Source organism: Xenopus tropicalis, chromosome 2 (assembly GCF_000004195.4).
Source record: "Xenopus tropicalis strain Nigerian chromosome 2, UCB_Xtro_10.0, whole genome shotgun sequence".
Classification (NCBI taxonomy): domain Eukaryota; kingdom Metazoa; phylum Chordata; class Amphibia; order Anura; family Pipidae; genus Xenopus; species Xenopus tropicalis.
In genome coordinates this window covers 142,202,410-142,222,521 of record NC_030678.2, presented here as the reverse complement: position 1 = coordinate 142,222,521, position 20,112 = coordinate 142,202,410, and the positions used below count along the sequence as shown (strand labels likewise).

At 41.0% G+C, this 20,112-nt stretch overlaps 1 protein-coding gene across 2 annotated transcripts in view; it reads left to right on the top strand.

Moving 5' to 3' along the window:
* The first annotated feature begins 1,012 nt into the window (after positions 1-1,012).
* Positions 1,013-20,112, top strand: part of tfcp2 (transcription factor CP2) — a 39,670-nt gene continuing 20,570 nt past the window's right edge. The window contains exons 1-4 of one of the 2 annotated variants that reach the window (XM_012956682.3): positions 1,013-1,592; positions 13,145-13,296; positions 17,598-17,674; positions 19,069-19,174. In XM_012956682.3, the coding sequence (XP_012812136.1) occupies positions 1,471-1,592; positions 13,145-13,296; positions 17,598-17,674; positions 19,069-19,174 (457 nt within the window). In that variant the 5' untranslated portion in view covers positions 1,013-1,470. 2 annotated transcript variants of the gene reach the window in all.

The following is a 20,112-nucleotide window of genomic DNA, read 5'->3' as shown; positions in this document are numbered from 1 at the left end:
CCAGATGATTCCCTTTAGGGGTTCCCTCCGGTACTTCTCGCCAGAAGCCCCTCTATAGGGCACTTCCCGGTACTTCTCGCCAAGCGGACACCCCATCAGCAGACCTCACCCCGGTACTTCCACTTAGATATCCCTGGATTAGGCAAATCTCCTATACTTAGCACTTTATACCCTGACTCCAGCTATGAGTGCTGGTGGATCTTAATCCATTACACCTCCTGTCGGGGCCACGCTGCCCAACTAAATAACCTGTCTCCCACTCCTAGAGTGGTCTATAACAACGCTCTAACTGTCTAATGCTAACCTGTGGTATACCTCTTATCCAAGAGGGGTCCCAGGCTGAAAGACCTGAAGGCACATGGCTGCACAGCCTTATATACTGTGTGCACCCTGTGGCCTAACTATTGAACTGCAGGGAAGCTAAATCCCAGTTAACCCTTATAGTGCCAACCACCCAAGGTGTCCCACTACTAAAGTGTTACCCTCCCTGGGGCCTATCCTGGGGGCAACCAACCTAGGGGACCCAATTTCTAGGGAACCCTACACTAATATACACTGTGATGCAAGGACTAATTAACAAATATGCTGTCTAAATTAAATGTCAGCTTTGTGTTGCATTTTAAAGGGGAAATTCACCTTGATATTAACTTTGAGTGCTAAGGTGCTTTTTTCTACAATTGAGCATTCAAAGACCAACTGCAAATGTTTGCATTTCCAGCATTGAACCCGCCAATCAAAGCTAAGCAAGAGTTACAGGCAGCAACGTGACAGCCTCAAATTCAATTTAAAGCAACCACTGTAACTCCCTCGCTTTACCACACAGACTAAGTGCACGCCCCTCAACAAAACCAACCAATCTCCTCTTATTTCTTTTAGCTTACTGCACACTCTACAAATCCCGGTGCCAATAGTATGGCGTCCTTTCCATCTGATTGGTTGGTTGCTGTAGCTTGGGCGTGGTTATGCGCGTCAGACTACGCGCTGCGTCGGGCCCCGCTGCAGTTTCTTGCCTGAGCCTCTTGTCAGGGGGTTGGTTGGCCGGCATTAGCTCGCCCGCCCAGCGCTTCCGCATTACAGCTGTTTGTAGCCCCTCCCCGCTTAGAACTTCCGAATGAGCGTCTGGAACCGGAAGTTAGCCTCCTGCTTGTGCTGCTCGCTCCCAAGACACCAGCAACCATGATCTCCTAAGGAGCCTCAGAGCGGTTCCTTTGTATAAGTGATAGCCAATTAGCGCTGTGTGACGGCTCCGCTGCTGAATGAGGTGGGAACCGAACACGCAGAGTGCGAGGATGCTGTGAGTGCGAGTTTCCATTCTGAATGCTCTCAGTCGGAACGCTGAGGGTGCAGCTGACCGAGCTATGCGTTAGCGGGCAGGATCGCAGCGCCTTGTGATATTCCCGCTGGGCACTGCCAGGCTTCGGCCCACACAGCTGCGTCACTTTTGCTGAGGATAAGGGGCTCTGTGGAACCATGGCCTGGGCATTGAAGTTACCGCTGGCGGACGAAGTGATCGAGTCTGGCTTGGTGCAAGACTTTGATGCCAGTTTATCTGGGATCGGGCAGGAACTTGGCGCTGGTGCCTACAGCATGAGGTAAGCGCGGATATTAGGGCTGTATGGGAATGTCCAGCTGCTGTTGGTTTGGTGCCCGGCAGAGATGGGGCTCCTGTAAAATAATTCCGTGCATCAGGCTGTGCACTTTAGTCCTTAGGCATTGGGTGCCCCAATAACTGGCACTGGCGCCCCACTAGTCACAGTGCAGATTCCATAGAAGGTGAGAGCTGCAGAGTGTCGGGCTGCTGTGTGTGCCCCAGGCGCTCTCTGTATTGTGTCTGTAATTCCTGTGTGTGCCACTGGCTGCCGTGCCGCAAGTTTCTGTTCGAGGTCCTGTTGGGTCAGCTAGCATGACTTTACCTTCAATTGCATTGTATTGTACTGCTCCTTAACCTAGTGTTGACCCAACATGGGTTTATGCATTATAGTTATCAACAAGTGCATATATCTTATAATTAAAAAGAGAAAGTCGATAAAATAAATTTGTTTGCTTAGTTAAGACTCTGGTTATTAGTTGCCCATGCCTTTGCTAGTTTATGTTGAGGGGACAGAAAAGTAAATTAACTGCTTACATATAGTTACATAGGGTTGAAAAAAGACCATAGTCCATCAAGTTCAACCCTTCCAAGTAAACCCAGCACCCACAAACCCATACTGACCCATCTATACACTCACATACAGACCCATACTGACCTATCTATCCACTCACATACAGACCCATACTGACCTATCTATCCACTCACATACAGACCCATACTGACCTCTCTATCCACTCACATACAGACCCATACTGACCTCTCTATCCACTCACATACAGACCCATACTGACCTATCTATCCACTCACATACAGACCCATACTGACCTCTCTATCCACTCACATACAGACCCATACTGACCTCTCTATCCACTCACATACAGACCCATACTGACCCATCTATACACTCACATACAGACCCATACTGACCCATCTATACACTCACATACAGACCCATACTGACCTATCTATACACTCACATACAGACCCACACTGACCTATCTATACACTCACATACAGACCCACACTGACCTATCTATACACTCACATACAGACCCACACTGGCCTATCTATCCACTCACATACAGACCCACACTGACCTATCTATACACTCACATACAGACCCATCTATACACTCACATACAGACCCACACTGACCCATCTATACACTCACATACAGACCCACACTGACCTATCTATACACTCACATACAGACCCATACTGACCTATCTATACACTCGCATACAGACCCATACTGACCTATCTATACACTCACGTACATAAACCCTATATACCAACATCAATACTAACTGTAGATATTAGTATCACAATAGCCTTAAATACTATGCTTGTTCAAGAACTCATCCAACCCCCTCTTTAAAGGCATTACAGAAAAATCAAACTGCAGCACGACCTTGTTACAAAAAGTGAAAAGGTGATTTTATTTTCAGGTCAGATGAACAGGTATTAACACTAGGAAGGGCATTCCCTAACCTCACTGCCCTCACTGTGAAAAACCAATTCCATTCCTCTAATCGAAAGGGGTGACCTCTGGTACGCTGATCGTTTTTATGGGGAAAAATAAGAACATCCCCTATCTGCCTATAATCCCCTCTAATGTACTTGTACAGAGTAATCATGTCCCCTCGCAAGCGCCTTTTTTCCAGAGAAAACAACCCCAACCTTGACAGTCTAAGCTTATTTACTTATAAAGTGCTTCTCTGTTATTTATATAAAAATATGCACATCTATATATCAAACTCAATCTTTAACTCCTTCTGAACTTTTTGTGAGGCTATTAGACCAGTATAGGATCAATTATCTGGGCTGTTCGGGGCCTGGTGATTTCTGGATAAAGGGATCTTTCTGTAATTAAATTCTGTACCTTAAATCTGCTAAAAATCATTTAAACATAAAGTAAACCCAATAGGATTGTTTTGCCACCAATATGGAGTTGTGCAGCTTAGTTACTTTCAAGTACAAGATACTGTTTTAAGATTACAGCGAAAAAAAAATTGAGATAAACTTGCTGTCAGAGCTTTCTGGTTGAGGGATCCCATACCTGTATTTTAATGTAGAAGGAGGTGAGCAAGAGGCACTAAAACAATTCTTTATTTTTATAATTTTAGTCATTCTCTTGTTGAACTATTTTTATTCTGATTACTGTGTCAGACTGAGAGCATGACTTCACACAAGGTGGCCAGAGACAGTGGTCTGTACTGTTTATTTGGGAGCACTCTTCCTAAAATGACATCTTTTGGTTTTACTTTAAAAGTACAAATTTGTTGTTCTACCCATGTTCTCTTAGACGGTTGTATATCTTTTTCTGCCTAATTTAGTACACTTTGAGTAAATGTGCATGCCATGCACAGGATTGTGAGTATATGATTCTCACCAAATATGCAGTAGAACAAGCCTGGTGGGGGTGGCTGTGGAGTTGCACTACGTGAGATTTGCAGAAGCGTAGCAGGCATGCTGTGCATTTAAAATCACTTTGGTATTTCTTGAATTGACTCAATTGCTCAATTTAAATTCTAAATTCTTAACATTTTGGATTTAGCCCTTGGGCAAGTTTGAGACCTCCATTATCCCTTTCAAGGCTACATGTGGCCTGTGGATTTTATCTAGGACAGTCGTGGGTTGTAGTGACATTTAAAGGGATACTGCAACATGCTAGGTATTTACAGGATGTCAGTATTTCTTTGAAAAGCTTTCTTTAGTCATGGTGTAGCAGTGATGCCAGGCTTGGGTGTTGGGCATAAACTTCAGGCATGAGTCTGGACCACTGTCTGATGCAGAAGCAAAGCCTGTTATATGTTTGCCGAGCCCTTCTGTTCAACATCACTAAAGCAGCCATGTCTGAAATGTGTCAGTCTGACAAAAGTAATGATACAGTGCTTATAATGGAGTCCATGGGAGATGGCCTTTCCGTCATTCGGAACTTTCTGGATAACAGGTTTCCGGGTAAGGGATCCCATACCTGTATCTCTTTAAATGACTCTTATTTACTGTTTTAATACATTTATATAAATATGCAAAGGGTAATGTAGTTTTGTACCCAGTGCATCTATTGATAAAACATTGGTTTCATGGCACCGAAGTTGATAATTTATAATTAACTCAATTTTATTGCTATTTATTTTTTTTAATAAAAATAAATTTTAAAGCAGTCTTAAAATTTTATCTCTGTTGCACCTTTAGGGCAGTGGCACACAGGCAGATTAGTAGCCTTGCTTTGCAAGGAAACTTTGGATGACTTCAGTGGGATGGCATGTTGGGGAGATTAGTCACCCGTAGTAGCAAAAATTTATTGTGGGCGACTAATCTCCCCGTGTGCCACTGCCCTTAGGGCTGTGGCAGACGAGGAGATTAGTCGCCCACGTCAAATCTCCCTTGTCGCGGGCGACTAGTCTCCCCGAAATACCATCCCACCGGCGAGTATGTAAATTGCCTTGAGAGGAAACTTCCGTGTTTTCGGGGAAATCGAGGTGCCGTGTATGCCATCCCACCAGCTATTTACATTTTCGCCGGTGGGATGGCATTTCGGGGATATTTGTTGCCTGCGACAAGGGAGATTTGGCGCGGGCGACTAATCTCCCCATGTGCCACAGCTCTTAGGCTGATGGCACACCAGGCAGTTTTCTCCACCAGTTTATTTAAGCCAGGGAGAAGCACCTGAAACTGTCCCTTTCCGTGTCAATGTTTAAAGCCTAACAGAGATAATAAATAAAAGGCAGCACTGCTGGGTGCTTCTTAGGCTATAGTGCATACTGGCAGGAGTAGCAGCAGGTCATTCGTGCATTTTCATATGGCAATAGCAGGTTAGTGTCTTGCCATCAGGTACAAGTGACCTATGGGGAATTCCTGTGTGCCTGAACTTTTTAGCCTTTTAGTCTTTTAGAATTGGGCTGTATTGGAGTTTCCATCCTAGGCAAGATGAGCTGATAGCATTTTTGTTTTTGTTCTGAGCTCTTTGAGTTTGTTGAATGTTTACAGTACAGATGTGTCTTCAAAGATATGTTAACCATTGTCAAAGTTGTAGAACTAGTTGTGTATCAAATTCTCTAGCAGCTCAGCCAGGTAGCCACTTCTCTTTAACAACTGCGCCTCTAGTAATCGGACAAATAGTCAAATATAAGCCTTATTTTTATGTGTTCATAATTTCTTAAATTTTTTTTAACATGGCTCAGGTATGCAAAAAATGATCCCTGTATCTTTTTTTTTTTTTTTTTTTTTTAAAAGCCCCTGACTTTGATATAAGCATTCATGCTTAGATCATAATCATGTATTAATAGATATGTGTCTAAATTGGATCACAATCATATTACGCTTTAATGTGGCCACTTCTAACAAAGCTGTGTAATTCTGTTCGGTGTTATGATATCGTTGGTGGCATGGTCACCTAAAAAAACAGATGCAGCAGCAGAATCAACCCCCAGAGTTGGTTGTACTATGTAGGGGCAGCAGTGGTGTAATAAGTGGTGCCAACATCATGGTTCCGTGGGGTTTAACACCAGCACCCCTGCTGCATGAAAGGAAGTAGAAAAGTGGATCATGAGGCCAAGAAATAGTTGTTGCAGGGTGGAGCTCTGGGACATGACATTAGGGCCCTAAAAAGAGATCTAATCTATCTTGTGTAGGTATTTATCTGTACTTACCAAGAAGAAGCATTAGCTTTTATTGGCTTTATGTGTCTGCAGCCAGGCCAATGCAGTGCCACTCAGTGCAGACACAGGAGGGAGTGGAGGCCGTTTATTATTACACCACTGCTACCCCTACATAGCCTACATAACTGCCTTAAGGTGGCCAAACAAGTTCTGATTTTAGTCTGCCATCTGACAAACCTTTGTATATCGATTGTATGTTTAAATGCAACATTCTAAAACTAACATTCATTTGAAATTGTAGGATAAAAATAAGGATGTTCTGAACATGAAATGAATGTTCTGAACAATTCATTGCAAGTCCCCCAAGGATATTGTGAGATACACAGTACATCCACAGATTTTGTTGTTATTTTCTAGCTTGTCCGATCAACTAAACGACCGCTCACCATGGTACAAAAATTATCGGGACAATAATTGTGAGCCCACACAAGTGTTTCTTAAGCATAAACTGTTGAGGCAAGCCAAGATGTTATCTGTGACATTACACTGGATTGCCTAATAGTACAACCCTGCAGCTTTACCACTACTAACCTCATTAGCCTAAAGGTGGCCATACACGCACTGATATTATCGTACGAAACCTCGTTTCGTACGATAATCGGTGCGTGTATGGCATGTCGGCGAGTCGACTGATATCGCAGGAAGCTGCTGATATCGGACGACTCGCCGATCAGACCAGTTTGAAAATTTTGATCGGGCGCCATAGAAGGCGCCTGACCAAAATTCTCCCTTCAGAGCTGAATCGGCAGAAGGAGGTAGAAATCCTATTGTTTCTACCTCCTTGCCTGCCGATTCAGCCCTGAATGGTGTGTGGCGGATCTTACGATGTTTCGTGCGACCGATGGTCGTACGAAACATCGTCAGATCGCCACGTGTATGGCCACCTTAACTCTAGCTGTATGGCTACAGATTGGATTTAATTACCATGCATAGTGCAACCATAATTACATAGTTAAGTAGGGTTGGAAAAAAAAAATCCATCAAGTTCAATTCCTCTAAAAGAACCCCAGTGCACATATATATATATATATATACTCATATAGGGTTGCCACGTGTCTGGTTTTGACCCAGACAGCCTGGTTTTCGGTAGCCCGTAGGTGGGAGTATCATACTGTGTATGGTAAGCTTAATGCTAATGCCCCACAGAGAGATAAGATGCTGGTGATCGACATCTTCTCCTAGCCTGACTCCTTCCTGTACAGAAGGAAGGCTAGGATCGATCAATTGCTCTGGATGGCCGTATCGCCATATTTGAAATGACCGGATACAAAGTTTTTACAAGGTATTTTCTAATAAAGCATATAAAACAATAAACGCTTGGAAGGATAGGGCAATTATTGGAGCAGGGTAGAATAGATTCTTTTACTTAAAAAATGTTAGTGTTACTTTTCCTTTAAGTCAGCTTCATTCCAGCCAAGACTTCAGTAACCAAAATGCCTTCAATGTTTTGCGATTAACATAAGGGCAATCAAGGAAGTGTGCAAAGCATTGTGGCAACTGTGATCTTTTCTGGCCGAGAGCCAGATGCAACGTTTTTACAAGGTATTTTCTTATAAAGCATTTAAAATAATAAAGCTGTGAAGCATAGGGCAATTATTGGAGCAGGGTAGAATAGATTTTTTACTTAAAAGTTTGTGTTACTTCTCCTTTAATTTTTCAGTAGAACAAGTAGTTGGAAACAGATGAAAGAAAAAGTAAAGGTGGCCGTGCAAGGGCCGGTAAAAGCTGCTTAGGAATAAAATGGAAATGTATTTAGATCTTAAAAAAATATTTTTTTTTATTTGGGTGAGCATCTCCTGTAACAAATTGCACCATAAAGAATGTATTTTATTTATGACTTTAGGCATGAATAATTTTAAGCAGCAGCCATTAGTTCTACACAGTTTAAAGCTATTTATTGCCTTTTCACTAATTACGCTTCTCATTTTAGATAAGGCTAAGCTAGTAACTGAGAAAAAGGTCATAAATACTATAAAAAAAAAATGGCTGTAGGCGGGTGGGTACTCCAGCGCAGTGGAATGTTGCTTTCCCCCTTGTGCAATGAAACAACTGTCACAGAATGCTCTTAGAAATGTGCTATACTAAGCAAGATCCACATCCCAAGGCTGAATGAGTACAAACACAGTGAATTCAAGTTTGGAGGCGATTAACTCTGAGATGCAAGCTTTCAGTATAAGAATTTGTCTCCAGTGTGGGGGGGTTTCTTTAATTTAAATAAATGAATTTACACATTTGTGTATATATATATATATATATATATACTATCAATTTTATTCGGACATTGCAGATAAATTCTGTCTTGTTGAGTTTATGGGAAACCTTAGTGTATTACTGGCTATGTCTGGGCAAGGTGGAGTGATTGGATGCTGTGGTGTGAAATACAAGTAAACGGAAGGAAGGTGGTGGATTTGAGGGTATGAAACGCTTTATATTGTGGCAAATGATTTGCTCATAATACAAGGCATTAGTAAGGAACCCAGGCCACCTTGCAGGTCTGAGCAGTAGAGGCAACTTGGTGGGCACATTCAGACTAAGAAGAGATTTTTGCAGTTCACCAAATTAGCAAAAAATATGATCATAAAAATCAATGCTAGGGGATTATACTGGGCTTGGCATACTTCTGCAATCTAGAAGTAACATGATCATATGTGTTTGCAGTTTCCTTTGCGCCCAGAGGAACAGTTTTAGTTGGGGAAATGTTAAAATTATATCTCTTATACTTTACCGTAATCCCTTTAAAAGTGCCAGCTTTAGATCTTTCCATTATAGAAGCTTCAGGGGAGATGAGCAGATACCTTGGCTACATATAGGCGCCAATTTAGAAACATCTTGCAGAAAAAGGAATTTATAAAGGTAATAGCACATTTTTAAAGCTGCAGCATGTCATTATGTTAAATCATAAGACAAGTTCACGGAAAAAGCTGGACACCGCTGATATCTGTTTATCGAGCCTTGTATTTGCCCTTTGCTTAAGGGTAATGGCAGACGGGATGTTTTGTCTCTTATTTAATTTCCTCCAGTGTGGGTAACTAAACGTCTAAAGTTGAATCCCCAGTGGGATTATTGTAAATTGCTGCTAGTAAAACATAAATGCTGATTTACATAAAGCCAGGTAGGATTGTAACTTTGGGCATTCTTCTCCAGCAAAAAAAAATGGATAAAAATCCCTTCTCCCATCAATGATCATTAACTATTTATAATGCATAGTCCTGGTGTTCATTCTGCAGTGGTCTATGGAGAATGTATGCATTGCAGTATAACATAAATAACTTCTGCAGAAATAAATACCCTAATACAGGGGGGTATCTAAATGGTGGCCATCCAAGTTATTACCGGTATGTATCTATTTCTGCCAATCGGCTCCAGATGATATCATCAATTTAATATAATCCAGCCAACAAACATGTAGTATGTCAACTATTTTGCATGCTACATGGAAACTGTTGGACTGTGTTAACACAGTGACACATGGATGAGGTTTAGTGTTTTGCCATCTTTGCGATTTTCAGCTTGGTGGGTTCTAAGTGATAGTTCCTTAGCTAGCACATGTATTACCATGGAAGCTAAAGAGGCAAGTTCTAGTGTTTTGACAACCACCTAGTTGTAAATCACATAGGTGGAAATATTCAGATATCAGTTGGGCAGGCTTAATTGGTTGGCACCATGCACTGGCACAGTTGGCAGCTTTAATAAGCCAGTGTATGAACAGCTTTACTTTTTTAGGTAATGTCTTTAAGTTTAATAAATGTGGTTACAATGAGCACCTTACGGTATCCTTGATCATCCATCCATAGTCTTTATTCATAACAAATACTGTAACATGTATAGACATGTAGAGGGTAGGGAAAGGTTAGTATAGTGCAGTGCTGTCCAACTTCTGTGGTACACAGGGCCGAAATTTTTCTGGCCCACATGATGGAGGGCCGATAATGGAAGCCAGTTTTGACCACTCCCCTTTTTTTAAACTGCACCCTCTTCAAACCACACCCATGTTATCGCAAAAGCTTTTGAAACCATACCCACATTAATGGTGGTAGCACAGCACAGACAGCATAGGGCAAGGCAGAATATGGCACACACGGGCAGCATAGGGCAGGCAGAGTATGGCACACACAGGCAAGGTAGGGCAGGCAGAGTATGGCACACGCAGGCAAGGTAAGGCACGGCAGAGTATGGCACACAGGCAGCATAGGGCAGGCAAAGTATGGCACACACAGGCAGCATAGGGCAGGCAGAGTATGGCACACACAGGCAGCATAGGGCAGGCAAAGTATGGCGCACACACAGGCAACATAGGGCAGGCAGAGTATGGCACACACAGGCAGGGTAGGGCAGGCAGAGTATGGCACACAGGCAGCAAAGGGCAGGCAGAGTGGCACAGCACTGGTATAGTGAATGAATAGTTATATTGTTCTACTGATTTGTTTTAAAGAATCACAGAAAAGGGCCCAAGGTAGCATTATTGCAGTATGTTTATCTGAGGAATTATCAAGCAAAGCCATAAGGTATAATAGGTTCTGTATTGTACTAACCATGTCCACAATACCGAAGATGTTGATACTATTTTGTTGCCAATGTTTAATGAACTCTGGTACATATATATGAGACGAATGGTGTAAATCCTCTTGAAATACAAAAATAAGTGTGTGTATTACTGTGCTGAAGTCTTATATGTATTTACACCCTGCACAATGTTTTGGGGAGGTGTGTAACCCACCCTGCGGAAGGGATTGGGTTACGCACCTCCCCGAAAAGTTGTGCAGGGTGTGGATAGGTGTCAAATGAATTCTTGAAGTAGCCAGTATTTGGGCTTCAGATCTTGTTTTGGGGTTAGTTTAAGGCTGATGCCACATGGTACTGATTCTTGGCCTTGCAGAAAAACTTTTGTGTGTGTATGATGTGCCCAGCGGTGGCCTCTTTATCCACCCAAACTCACTAATTAGATAGATATGGGTATATAGCTAGAGCAGGAGCAACAGGGGAGAACATTGTAAGCTCTTTTGGGCAGGGCTCTCTTCACCTCTTGAATCGGTTATTGATATGTTACTCTGTATGTCCATTGTATGAAACCCAATTATTGTACAGCACTGCTGAAAATGTTGGCGCTTTATAAATAAATGTTAATAATAATAACAAAGCTGGAGGTAGTTAACAAAGTTACTAGTGATATCCGCTTTTGCTGTATCCAGATGCCAGACAGATACCTTCTAGATCCACTTTAGTCATGTTCCTCAAGGTTGTGTATTTGGAAGCCATATTTAGATCATCTCTTCCCACTTTTATATTTTGTGTATTTGATCGGTTGTCATGTTTATTGACCTGCTTGCTACCGTATTTTATACTGGTGTCATCTATCTGGGGTTGTGCCGATAGTCTTGACATTTGGAGACAGGTTTCTGGTGCTTAGTAAAGGAGATCATGAGGAGTGGGGACACACCAGATGGGCTTTGGTGCACAGTGTAATACTGCCAAAATGCACACACCTTGTGTAATATCACCTTTCTCTAGCGTAAAGCAGTGTCTTTATCTCTGCCCTAGCTCCCCCTCAAACCATGTTGCTAGCAGTTTAGTTTCCATGGTGATGTAGCTGCTGAAAGTTATCTAGTCCTGTGGTAATTCAACCAGTTAATATATTAACTCTTCACAGACATTGCCTGAGAACAACCTCAGACCTAAAGGATGGGGTTTGTCTGAAATGTCTTAGATGCCAAAATGTTATCTTTTAATTTTTTTATACCTTGTATTTGTTCTCATACCTGTGTGTGTATATGTGTGTGTGTATGTGTGTGTATCTAATCGTTATCTGTCTGTAAGTGCTAATGGGTGCTATATTTCTTTTTCTTGGTATTAATCAAAAGAATCTAAACTCTGTTCTTGCCATACATGTATAAGTATTTCTTCAGTTTATTTGACTTTTAGATGAGCTTCACAATTGGGTGTCCACTGTATTGTGGTTGCAATAAAGTTGCTAGAACAAAATGGAAAGGTATAAGCTGTCTGTTGACCTAATTCAACATTTTGACCCACCTTGAAATGTAAGGCTAATCAGTTGGGTATGACTGCACTCGGCTCATGTCTGGTCAACTTTGATGACAACAATGCCTTCCAGGCTAATGCAGAAGCAGATTAAACAAATGAGTTCAAGTGACCTGGTGGCCTGTGCATGGCTTACACATGGCTAATTGGCCTGCTTTAGACTGCTGATTTGAAGGGTATACAGAGGCTAATTATTGCAGTTTCTGGCTATTCTTTAAAAGTGCATATACTTATTTTGCTTCTTGTACTAATTGTGACAATTATTTGAAAACATCGTTCAGCCAATATGCACGTGGGTAGCTTAGCACTTCTTTCATACAGAATTACCTTAAGGTTTGAGCTACCTTTTGCCAAGGAAACAATTTTAGGTTGAGGTTTGTTACACATTTCCTATTTTAAGGGCTACTTGGCATGCCTCTCCTTCATGTGGGTTTGGTATTTTTAGTGCTGTGACATTTCTAGATTTCCACATAATTTTTTTTTAATCCTGGTTTATATGTAACGATTAACATGATCAACAAGATGCAGTCAACATTTTGGCTTTGTTACCAAACCTATATATTCTATACTCAATTTTGTTTAAGGGGGTACACCTTTGAGTAAAATTTATGATCATTTAGAGAGTAATATTCTGAGACAATTTGCAACTGGTCTTCATTTTTTTTTATTGGATGTTTTTTTTTTTTGAGTTTCAGCACCTATCTGGCTGCTAGGGTTCTAATTTCCTTAGCAACCAGGAAGTGGTTTGAATGAGAGGCTGGTATATGAACAGGAGAGCGCCTCAATGGAAAAACATGCTATATGCATATAAGTGCTTCATATATTTTATTATTTTATGTTTTTATTTTTTCAGTGATGTGCTTGCCTTGCCTATATTCAAGCAAGAAGAATCTAGCCTGCCGTCTGAGAATGAAAACAAAATCCTGCCTTTCCAGTATGTGCTTTGCACTGCTACCTCTCCAGCTGTAAAACTCCACGAAGAGACTCTGACATATCTCAATCAAGGTAAGACTCTTACATTAGCTGCTCCTAATTAATTGTTCCTCAGTGACCACTGCAGTCAACCAGTCAATCCGAGCCAAGGTACCAGGGGGACATTGCTTCAGTCGGACCTCAGTGGGAAATGAACAGCAGCAATTCCGCACACACTGGCTACTCCCGGGGACAAGCATAGCTGGTTAAAGCTTTTATACTTAACTACCCGCTATGTTGTCAGTGTCACTTCTGGAACACTATAGCACTGTGACTGCATTATTTTATGGCTTTTGAACTAGCCAAGCTCAATATAAATGTTCAAGAGCCATAAAATACACAGTTAAGTCCCACAGAGCTTGATATATCTCTGATATTGCAGGCTACTAACCACTCCAAAATGCATTTCCACCGGCAACAATAGGAACGGCCTTTGCATTGTATTCTGGAGTCGTGTAAAGTTGCCTGCAAGAGGTTGCCACAACTTCGGAAAACCAAACCAAAGCAATGCAAAGGCCTTTCCACCAGCAGTTCCTATTTGTGTCGGTGGAAGGGCATTTTTGTTACCCGTGATAGGAGACAACATGGGCAACTAACATGCTCTGTGGGATGTCAGCCTAAAGTTTTATTTCAAGGGGTATAAGAAAAGGATCATATGAGCCATTTAGTCATTGGAATTACAGTTACAACCATCGGCTCGTTGATGCGGTCCCCAAACTATTGCGCCTATTACTGGCGTTCTAATTTGATTGTTTAGCCCCAGGGCGAAATGACCGAATTAGCCTGAATTCACCCGATATTGCCCACACGTAGGTGGTCGCCAAGCGAGTGGATCTTAACCTGTATGGCCACCTTTACTCACCCATTGAAGAATATTCAACTACTTTGGCTTTAGAAGCTCTTGGGCTGCTATTGCAGTATGATTTTAGGGAATTGTCTAACTGTACTGTGTAGCACTCAGTACAGTTTTTACATATATGCGTCAGAATTCACCTTTTAATAAAATCTTCTCTTGACTGTCAACTTTGACAATTTGCCTACCTACTGGAGAGTGTTTTTCACTTAGTGAGATGTTTTGAGTGTTTGTTTTTTTTTTCGCCATGGGAAGAGTTCTGTGATCGACCAGTACAGTTGTCTTCACTAGTCATCCAGGCCTTTTTGTGTTGCTGGGCTATTCTAATGATGGCCTGCTTTACTCAGATTGACAGCTCATTGGGCCTCATCTTGAGAGTATACAGCAACAGCTGCCAATTCCACACTTTAAATCAACTCCAGATATTTTACCTGCCTAACTGTTAATTAATGAGGGTCAGTTCAATTCCTTTTGGTCCTTGGAAAAGTAGGGGACTACATGTTAAAGTTTGCAGTCTGCACTTTAAGCACGCATTCATTATATTCATTTGTGCACAAAGTAGTGCTAATCCAAGCGTGCATCATGGGAAGCACCTGCAATTAGTCCTTAAAAACTGGAACTGGACAGTATAGTCTTTCACAAAGATTTTGGCCCAAAATGTAATGCACTGTATTAGGGAAGGCAGGGGGTAGGAAAAATTGGAGCAAGGCAAGACTGAAACTAGAAACAAGAACAGACCTCAGCCATCAAGCCATTAGGTAAGGAAGGAGAAGGCTTTATATAGATATTACATAGCAATGATTGGTTGTACCAAGACCAATAATGTATGTATGCATATGTATATCTTATAAAGCACTACCTACTTATGCAGCACTGTACAGTAGAATAGATTAATACAGGGGGTTAGCAATGCTATGCCTGGTGTGCATGTTGTTTTTGGGTGGCACATGAGTGCCTGTGGAGTGAGTTGTATCACTAAATGTTCCGAAACTGGGCCATTCTCCTTGGAGGGACCCAAGTAGTGGATGAGAGGGTTAGCATACTAACTATTTTTCTTGGATATCCTGTGAATTGTAGCAGGATGTATTGATTTGATATTGTATTGTATTGATCACGTTTTTCACGTACCACAACTTTTTTTGTGAACTCAAAGGGGACCTGATTGTATACTGTACCACAAAATGGCTTTGAGCTGAGGAAGTGTGAAGCCTTATGTGAAGAACAGTTACTTGGTTGCCTGAAGTCAGATGCTGAAAGCAAGCAGCATACCAACATTTCCCAGAAGCTGCACCATTCCTTCCAGCACAAAGACTGCTCACACTAAAGCTGATGATTTTAATCTTTCCCACAAAAATTTTTGGGATAGATTATTCATTAGGTAGGCAAGCTACCACTTATGTACAGTTTAGTGGATAAGAGGATACAAACAAAAGGCTCATACTATTCTTATGGAAAGCTTCTAAACACATCTCCCAATGTCAGTGCTTCTTTAAGCTACCCCAACTAAAATTTCCAAGCATGTCTAATAGACACAGAGCGATATCCACGATGCAAATATACTGGTCAGGATTGTCTAACCAGCATGTACTAAAAAATGGTCTGAAAATGAGTTTTATACACTTAGGGGCTGATTTACTAAGACACGATTTCGAATCCGAATTGGAAAAATTCCGATTGGAAACGAACATTTTGCGACTTTTTCGTATTTTTTGCGACTTTTTCGGCGTCTTTACGATTTTTGCGTAAAAACGCGAGTTTTTCGGCGTCTTTACGATTTTTGCGTAAAAACGCGAGTTTTTCGTATCCATTGCGAAAGTTGCGCAAAGTCGCGATTTTTTCGTAGCGTTAACACTTGCGCGCAGTCGCGCCTTTTTCGTAGCGTTAAAACTTAAAAGGCGCAACGTTTCACGCAAGTTTTAACGCTACGAAAAAATCGCGACTTTGCGCAACTTTCGTAATGGCTACGAAAAACTCGCGTTTTTACGCAAAAATCGTAAAGACGCCGAAAAACTCGCGTTTTTACGCAAAAATCGTAAAGACGCCGAAAAAAAATCGCAAAATTACCGATCATTACGAAAAAAACGCAATCGGACGCATTCGGCCCGTTCGTGGGTTAGTAAATGTGCCCCTTAGTGGTATATGTATGCCAGATTATGAGGGCAATCTAACAAAGGGTACAAAGTGAGCTCCAGGTCTAGTAACCAATAACAACCAGTCAGCAAATAGCATATGCTGCTATTTTGTGCAGAAAAGTATACATGGGATCCCTCCTGTGTAACAGTACCTTTGGTCTGTGCCAGGTTCCTAGTACTAAGCAAGCCTAAATGTCCACTTTACCTTCTGCGAAGCAGTGACCCGCTCGCCCTTGCATGTCACAGTACCGCTGAGCATCCTTCCCTGCAGTCTTATTAGGTGTCATGTTGAAATGTAGGTTTCAGATTAAAAAAATAAACCTTTTGTAGGAAAATGTGAGAGCTCAAAATGTTAACAGTATTTAGGGTAGCAGAGAATGTCTTATGCAGTATACCGGTTATTTGCCTTAAAATCTGGAAGTAGTTTGCAGGCTCCCAGCTGTGTTAGAAATGCTTTCCGTGAATTCCAAACCTGTGATGTTAATTCTGCAAACATACATTGGCTATATGCAATGACGTCCCATAATATATTACTTTCCTAGGGCTGCATTCAGACAAGCTGGAGAATGTAATTGTAGTCTCTAAGGCCTCTCTGGCCACAATTGCCTTTGTGTTCTCATAGTTCTGTTGGTATAATGCTTCCTGTAGTGGGGGCCCCTTTTGTACCAGAATGTGCTTGTTCAATACCCGGGAAGTCAACATTTAAACTTTTTTAGTGTATAATTTAAAGGTATATACACCCCTTTCTCATAATGCCACTTCTAGAACAATTTTAATAGTATCATTTCAGAGACATTTGAGTTTCACATGTACACTTTATAGCCAGAAGTATCTGGACATTAAATGAGGGAAGGTGGGGGGTATACTACCCAAATGTCCAAAATGCATTTGCACATAATTCCCGTTTTGTTTGTACTTCAAAATGTAATAAATGGTATGTCCTGTCAAATCTTTTGTATTTTTAATGTTCATTAAATTGTGACAGACAAATAGCCCTTTGTCTAAAGAGACTTTTTAGCTTTTACTCATTAATACCCCAGTCCTTGCAAGGCTTTGTGTCAAAGAGCATTTCCCTAGGTAAAGCCCACACTGATACCCAGCTGCTTAAAGCAACAGGCATTCACCCTCTTCCATGGGTTATTAGGAATAGAATTGTCCATTCAGTTTGCATGAATTCTTGTGGGCCATATTTATTACAAGATGCTTATTCAGTTACAGTATATGGGGTTGGGACTTGGCAATTGAGTAACTTTGTAATGAGGTGCATAGGCCGTAAGAAATATTGAGGAAGGATGAAAATATTCACCTCCCGCAAGGGATATTGATTGATGGGTTTCCTTTATATTTAGGGCAGTCTTATGAAATCAGGATGTTGGATAACAGAAAAATGGGAGAATTGCCAGAATTAAATGGAAAGTTGGTTAAGGTGAGTTTGTTCATTTTTTCCATTACTAGTCAGATAATTGCTTTTTTCTACATTCCCCCCCCCCCCCCCCCGTTTTTTTTTTTTGCGAAGTACACAAATGAAGTGTTTTCCTTGGGGACAAAATAAAAATGACCCTATCCTGTACTAAACTAAATTGGTCATGGTTTTATGTGTAAATCCCCACTTAATTAATTTGGCCCAACAATGAGACCTGAATTGGCAGAAATAAAGATAATGTTGGGTAGATGTCACAGGAAGTTTACAGGTGGCCAGAAGTAACAACTTGCACTTTAGTCACAAGGTCACCTAGAGAGAGAAAGTTTTGTAAAATATATTTTTGCCCAAAGCAGTGAACCCCAACCAGTGACTCGGGGCAACATGATGCTCACCAACCCCTTGGATGTTGCTCTCAGTGCCCCCAAACCAGGTAGTTATTTTTGAATTCCTAACTTGTTGGCAAGTTTTGGTTGAATAAAAACAAGATTTACTGCCAAATAGTGTGCATAGAGGCTGCCTAATAGCCAAACCTAGCCCTTATTTGGCACCTCCATGAACTTTTATGAGGCTTGTGTTGCTCCCCAAGTCTTAAGGGTAAAAGACTCAATTGTAGACAGGCACCTAAAACTTGTTACACCATCTCAGATCTGGTATAACCCATTGTATGTGTAATTTAAGTAATTAATTTTGGCATTATGTGTAGCTGAGTATAAAATGGGTTAAAAAAACTTGTTTTTCCTCACACACTGGGATTCCTTTATCAACCCTGGGCAACTGCATGTCAGAAGTAACCCACAGCAACCAATAAATGCAACAATTACCACGAGGTTTACCATGAGTTTTACCATGAGTTACTGCCTGCCCATGGTCAAATTTACCCAGTGTTGATAAATGACCCCCCTTTTTTTAACGGAGTGCAATAAAGTAGTAATTTGTGATTTTTTTTCTAGTTTTATTTATTAATAGTACTCTATGAATCTGGCTCTAAATGCTTTTACTATTTATCTACATTACATCCACCCAGGTTATTGCATGGATTGTGTGGAGTCCACTTGGGCACATAAATATATATAGGCTGTAACCTCTTCTTCTTCTTTATTAAATTTGGGTTATGGCAGAGCATTAACTGGAGTCTTGTGGGCTGTATGTGCTCCATATCAGGGGTATTAATGGCCTTAGTTTGTCCAAGGCATCAGTAGAACATTTGCATTACTTCATTATTGAATTATAATTCAGCATGCAGACATTATATATTATAATTTACTAATACAGTGGAAAAAGTTGGACAGCACTAGTGTGCAGAATAGTTTTTTCAAGTACACACTAATAGGTTACAGTACTTTTACTTTGGTCTGCTGTACAACTAATGAAGCCATTTACTGTCCTGCTTTATTCAGAGTATTTTCCGAGTGGTGTTTCATGACCGCCGCCTACAGTACACAGAGCATCAGCAGCTAGAAGGATGGAGGTGGAATAGACCTGGAGACAGAATACTTGACATTGGTAGGTAGTTAATGTGCAAATGCTGATTACTGAGCCTTATCTAAGACTCTTCATTTTCTACAGCAGTCGTTGTTCTGTTCAGTGCCAATCCTCGGTGGTTGACAGTGGTTGCCAAACTGTGTTGCTGTCCCCACGAGGAGGGGCCTAGAAAACTGGCTAATGTCACAGCCTGATGGCCAATTAGAGTAAGAGTCATACTTATAGTGAGATTTGGGGGGAACACTTATTAGCTGCCCAGGTATTCTTTTCATATACATGTATCCTGGTGAAAACCAAGTTAGTCTTGACCAGCTGCTGGACATGAAAAGGAGTTTAAACCAAAAATAGTTTGAAGATCACTGTTTGTCTTCTGCAGATTTGTCATAGACAAATCACATCTGGAATTGCACAGTGGTGCAGTTCTTTTCCATAGTATTTTTTATGAGAAAATCTAACCTTGTTTCATAATTTTCCAAAAACTGTTTTTTATTCAGTTACAGATAAAAGAATATCTTGGGGGGTAATGAGAAAATGTAGGTTCTGGAATCCCACAAACAATTTCCTGGATGTTTAAATATTTAGATTTAGAAACATTCATGCCATAGTACAGTGCACCATAGGCACATGAATCTATAATATAAAATTTATAATAGTGTCAAATTAAACCCCTTGATTTGATTAAACCCCTTCACCTGTAAAATATATCCATGTAAAGTATACACATTTTCTATTAACATCACTGTAGCATGGGTTAGGTCTTTACAGAACTTTAGATGGATACTAAAGTTGACTGTAGATGCCCAGATTTGGTCAGACAGTGTGTCTGATCTTGATCACTTTAATAATTACACCTAACTATATGGGCATGTATGTGAGCCTTTGGTACATTTCAGCAGACTCTCCTACACCACTTTTGGATATTAATGTATTTGTCAAAACTGATCTGCTGGTATACTCAT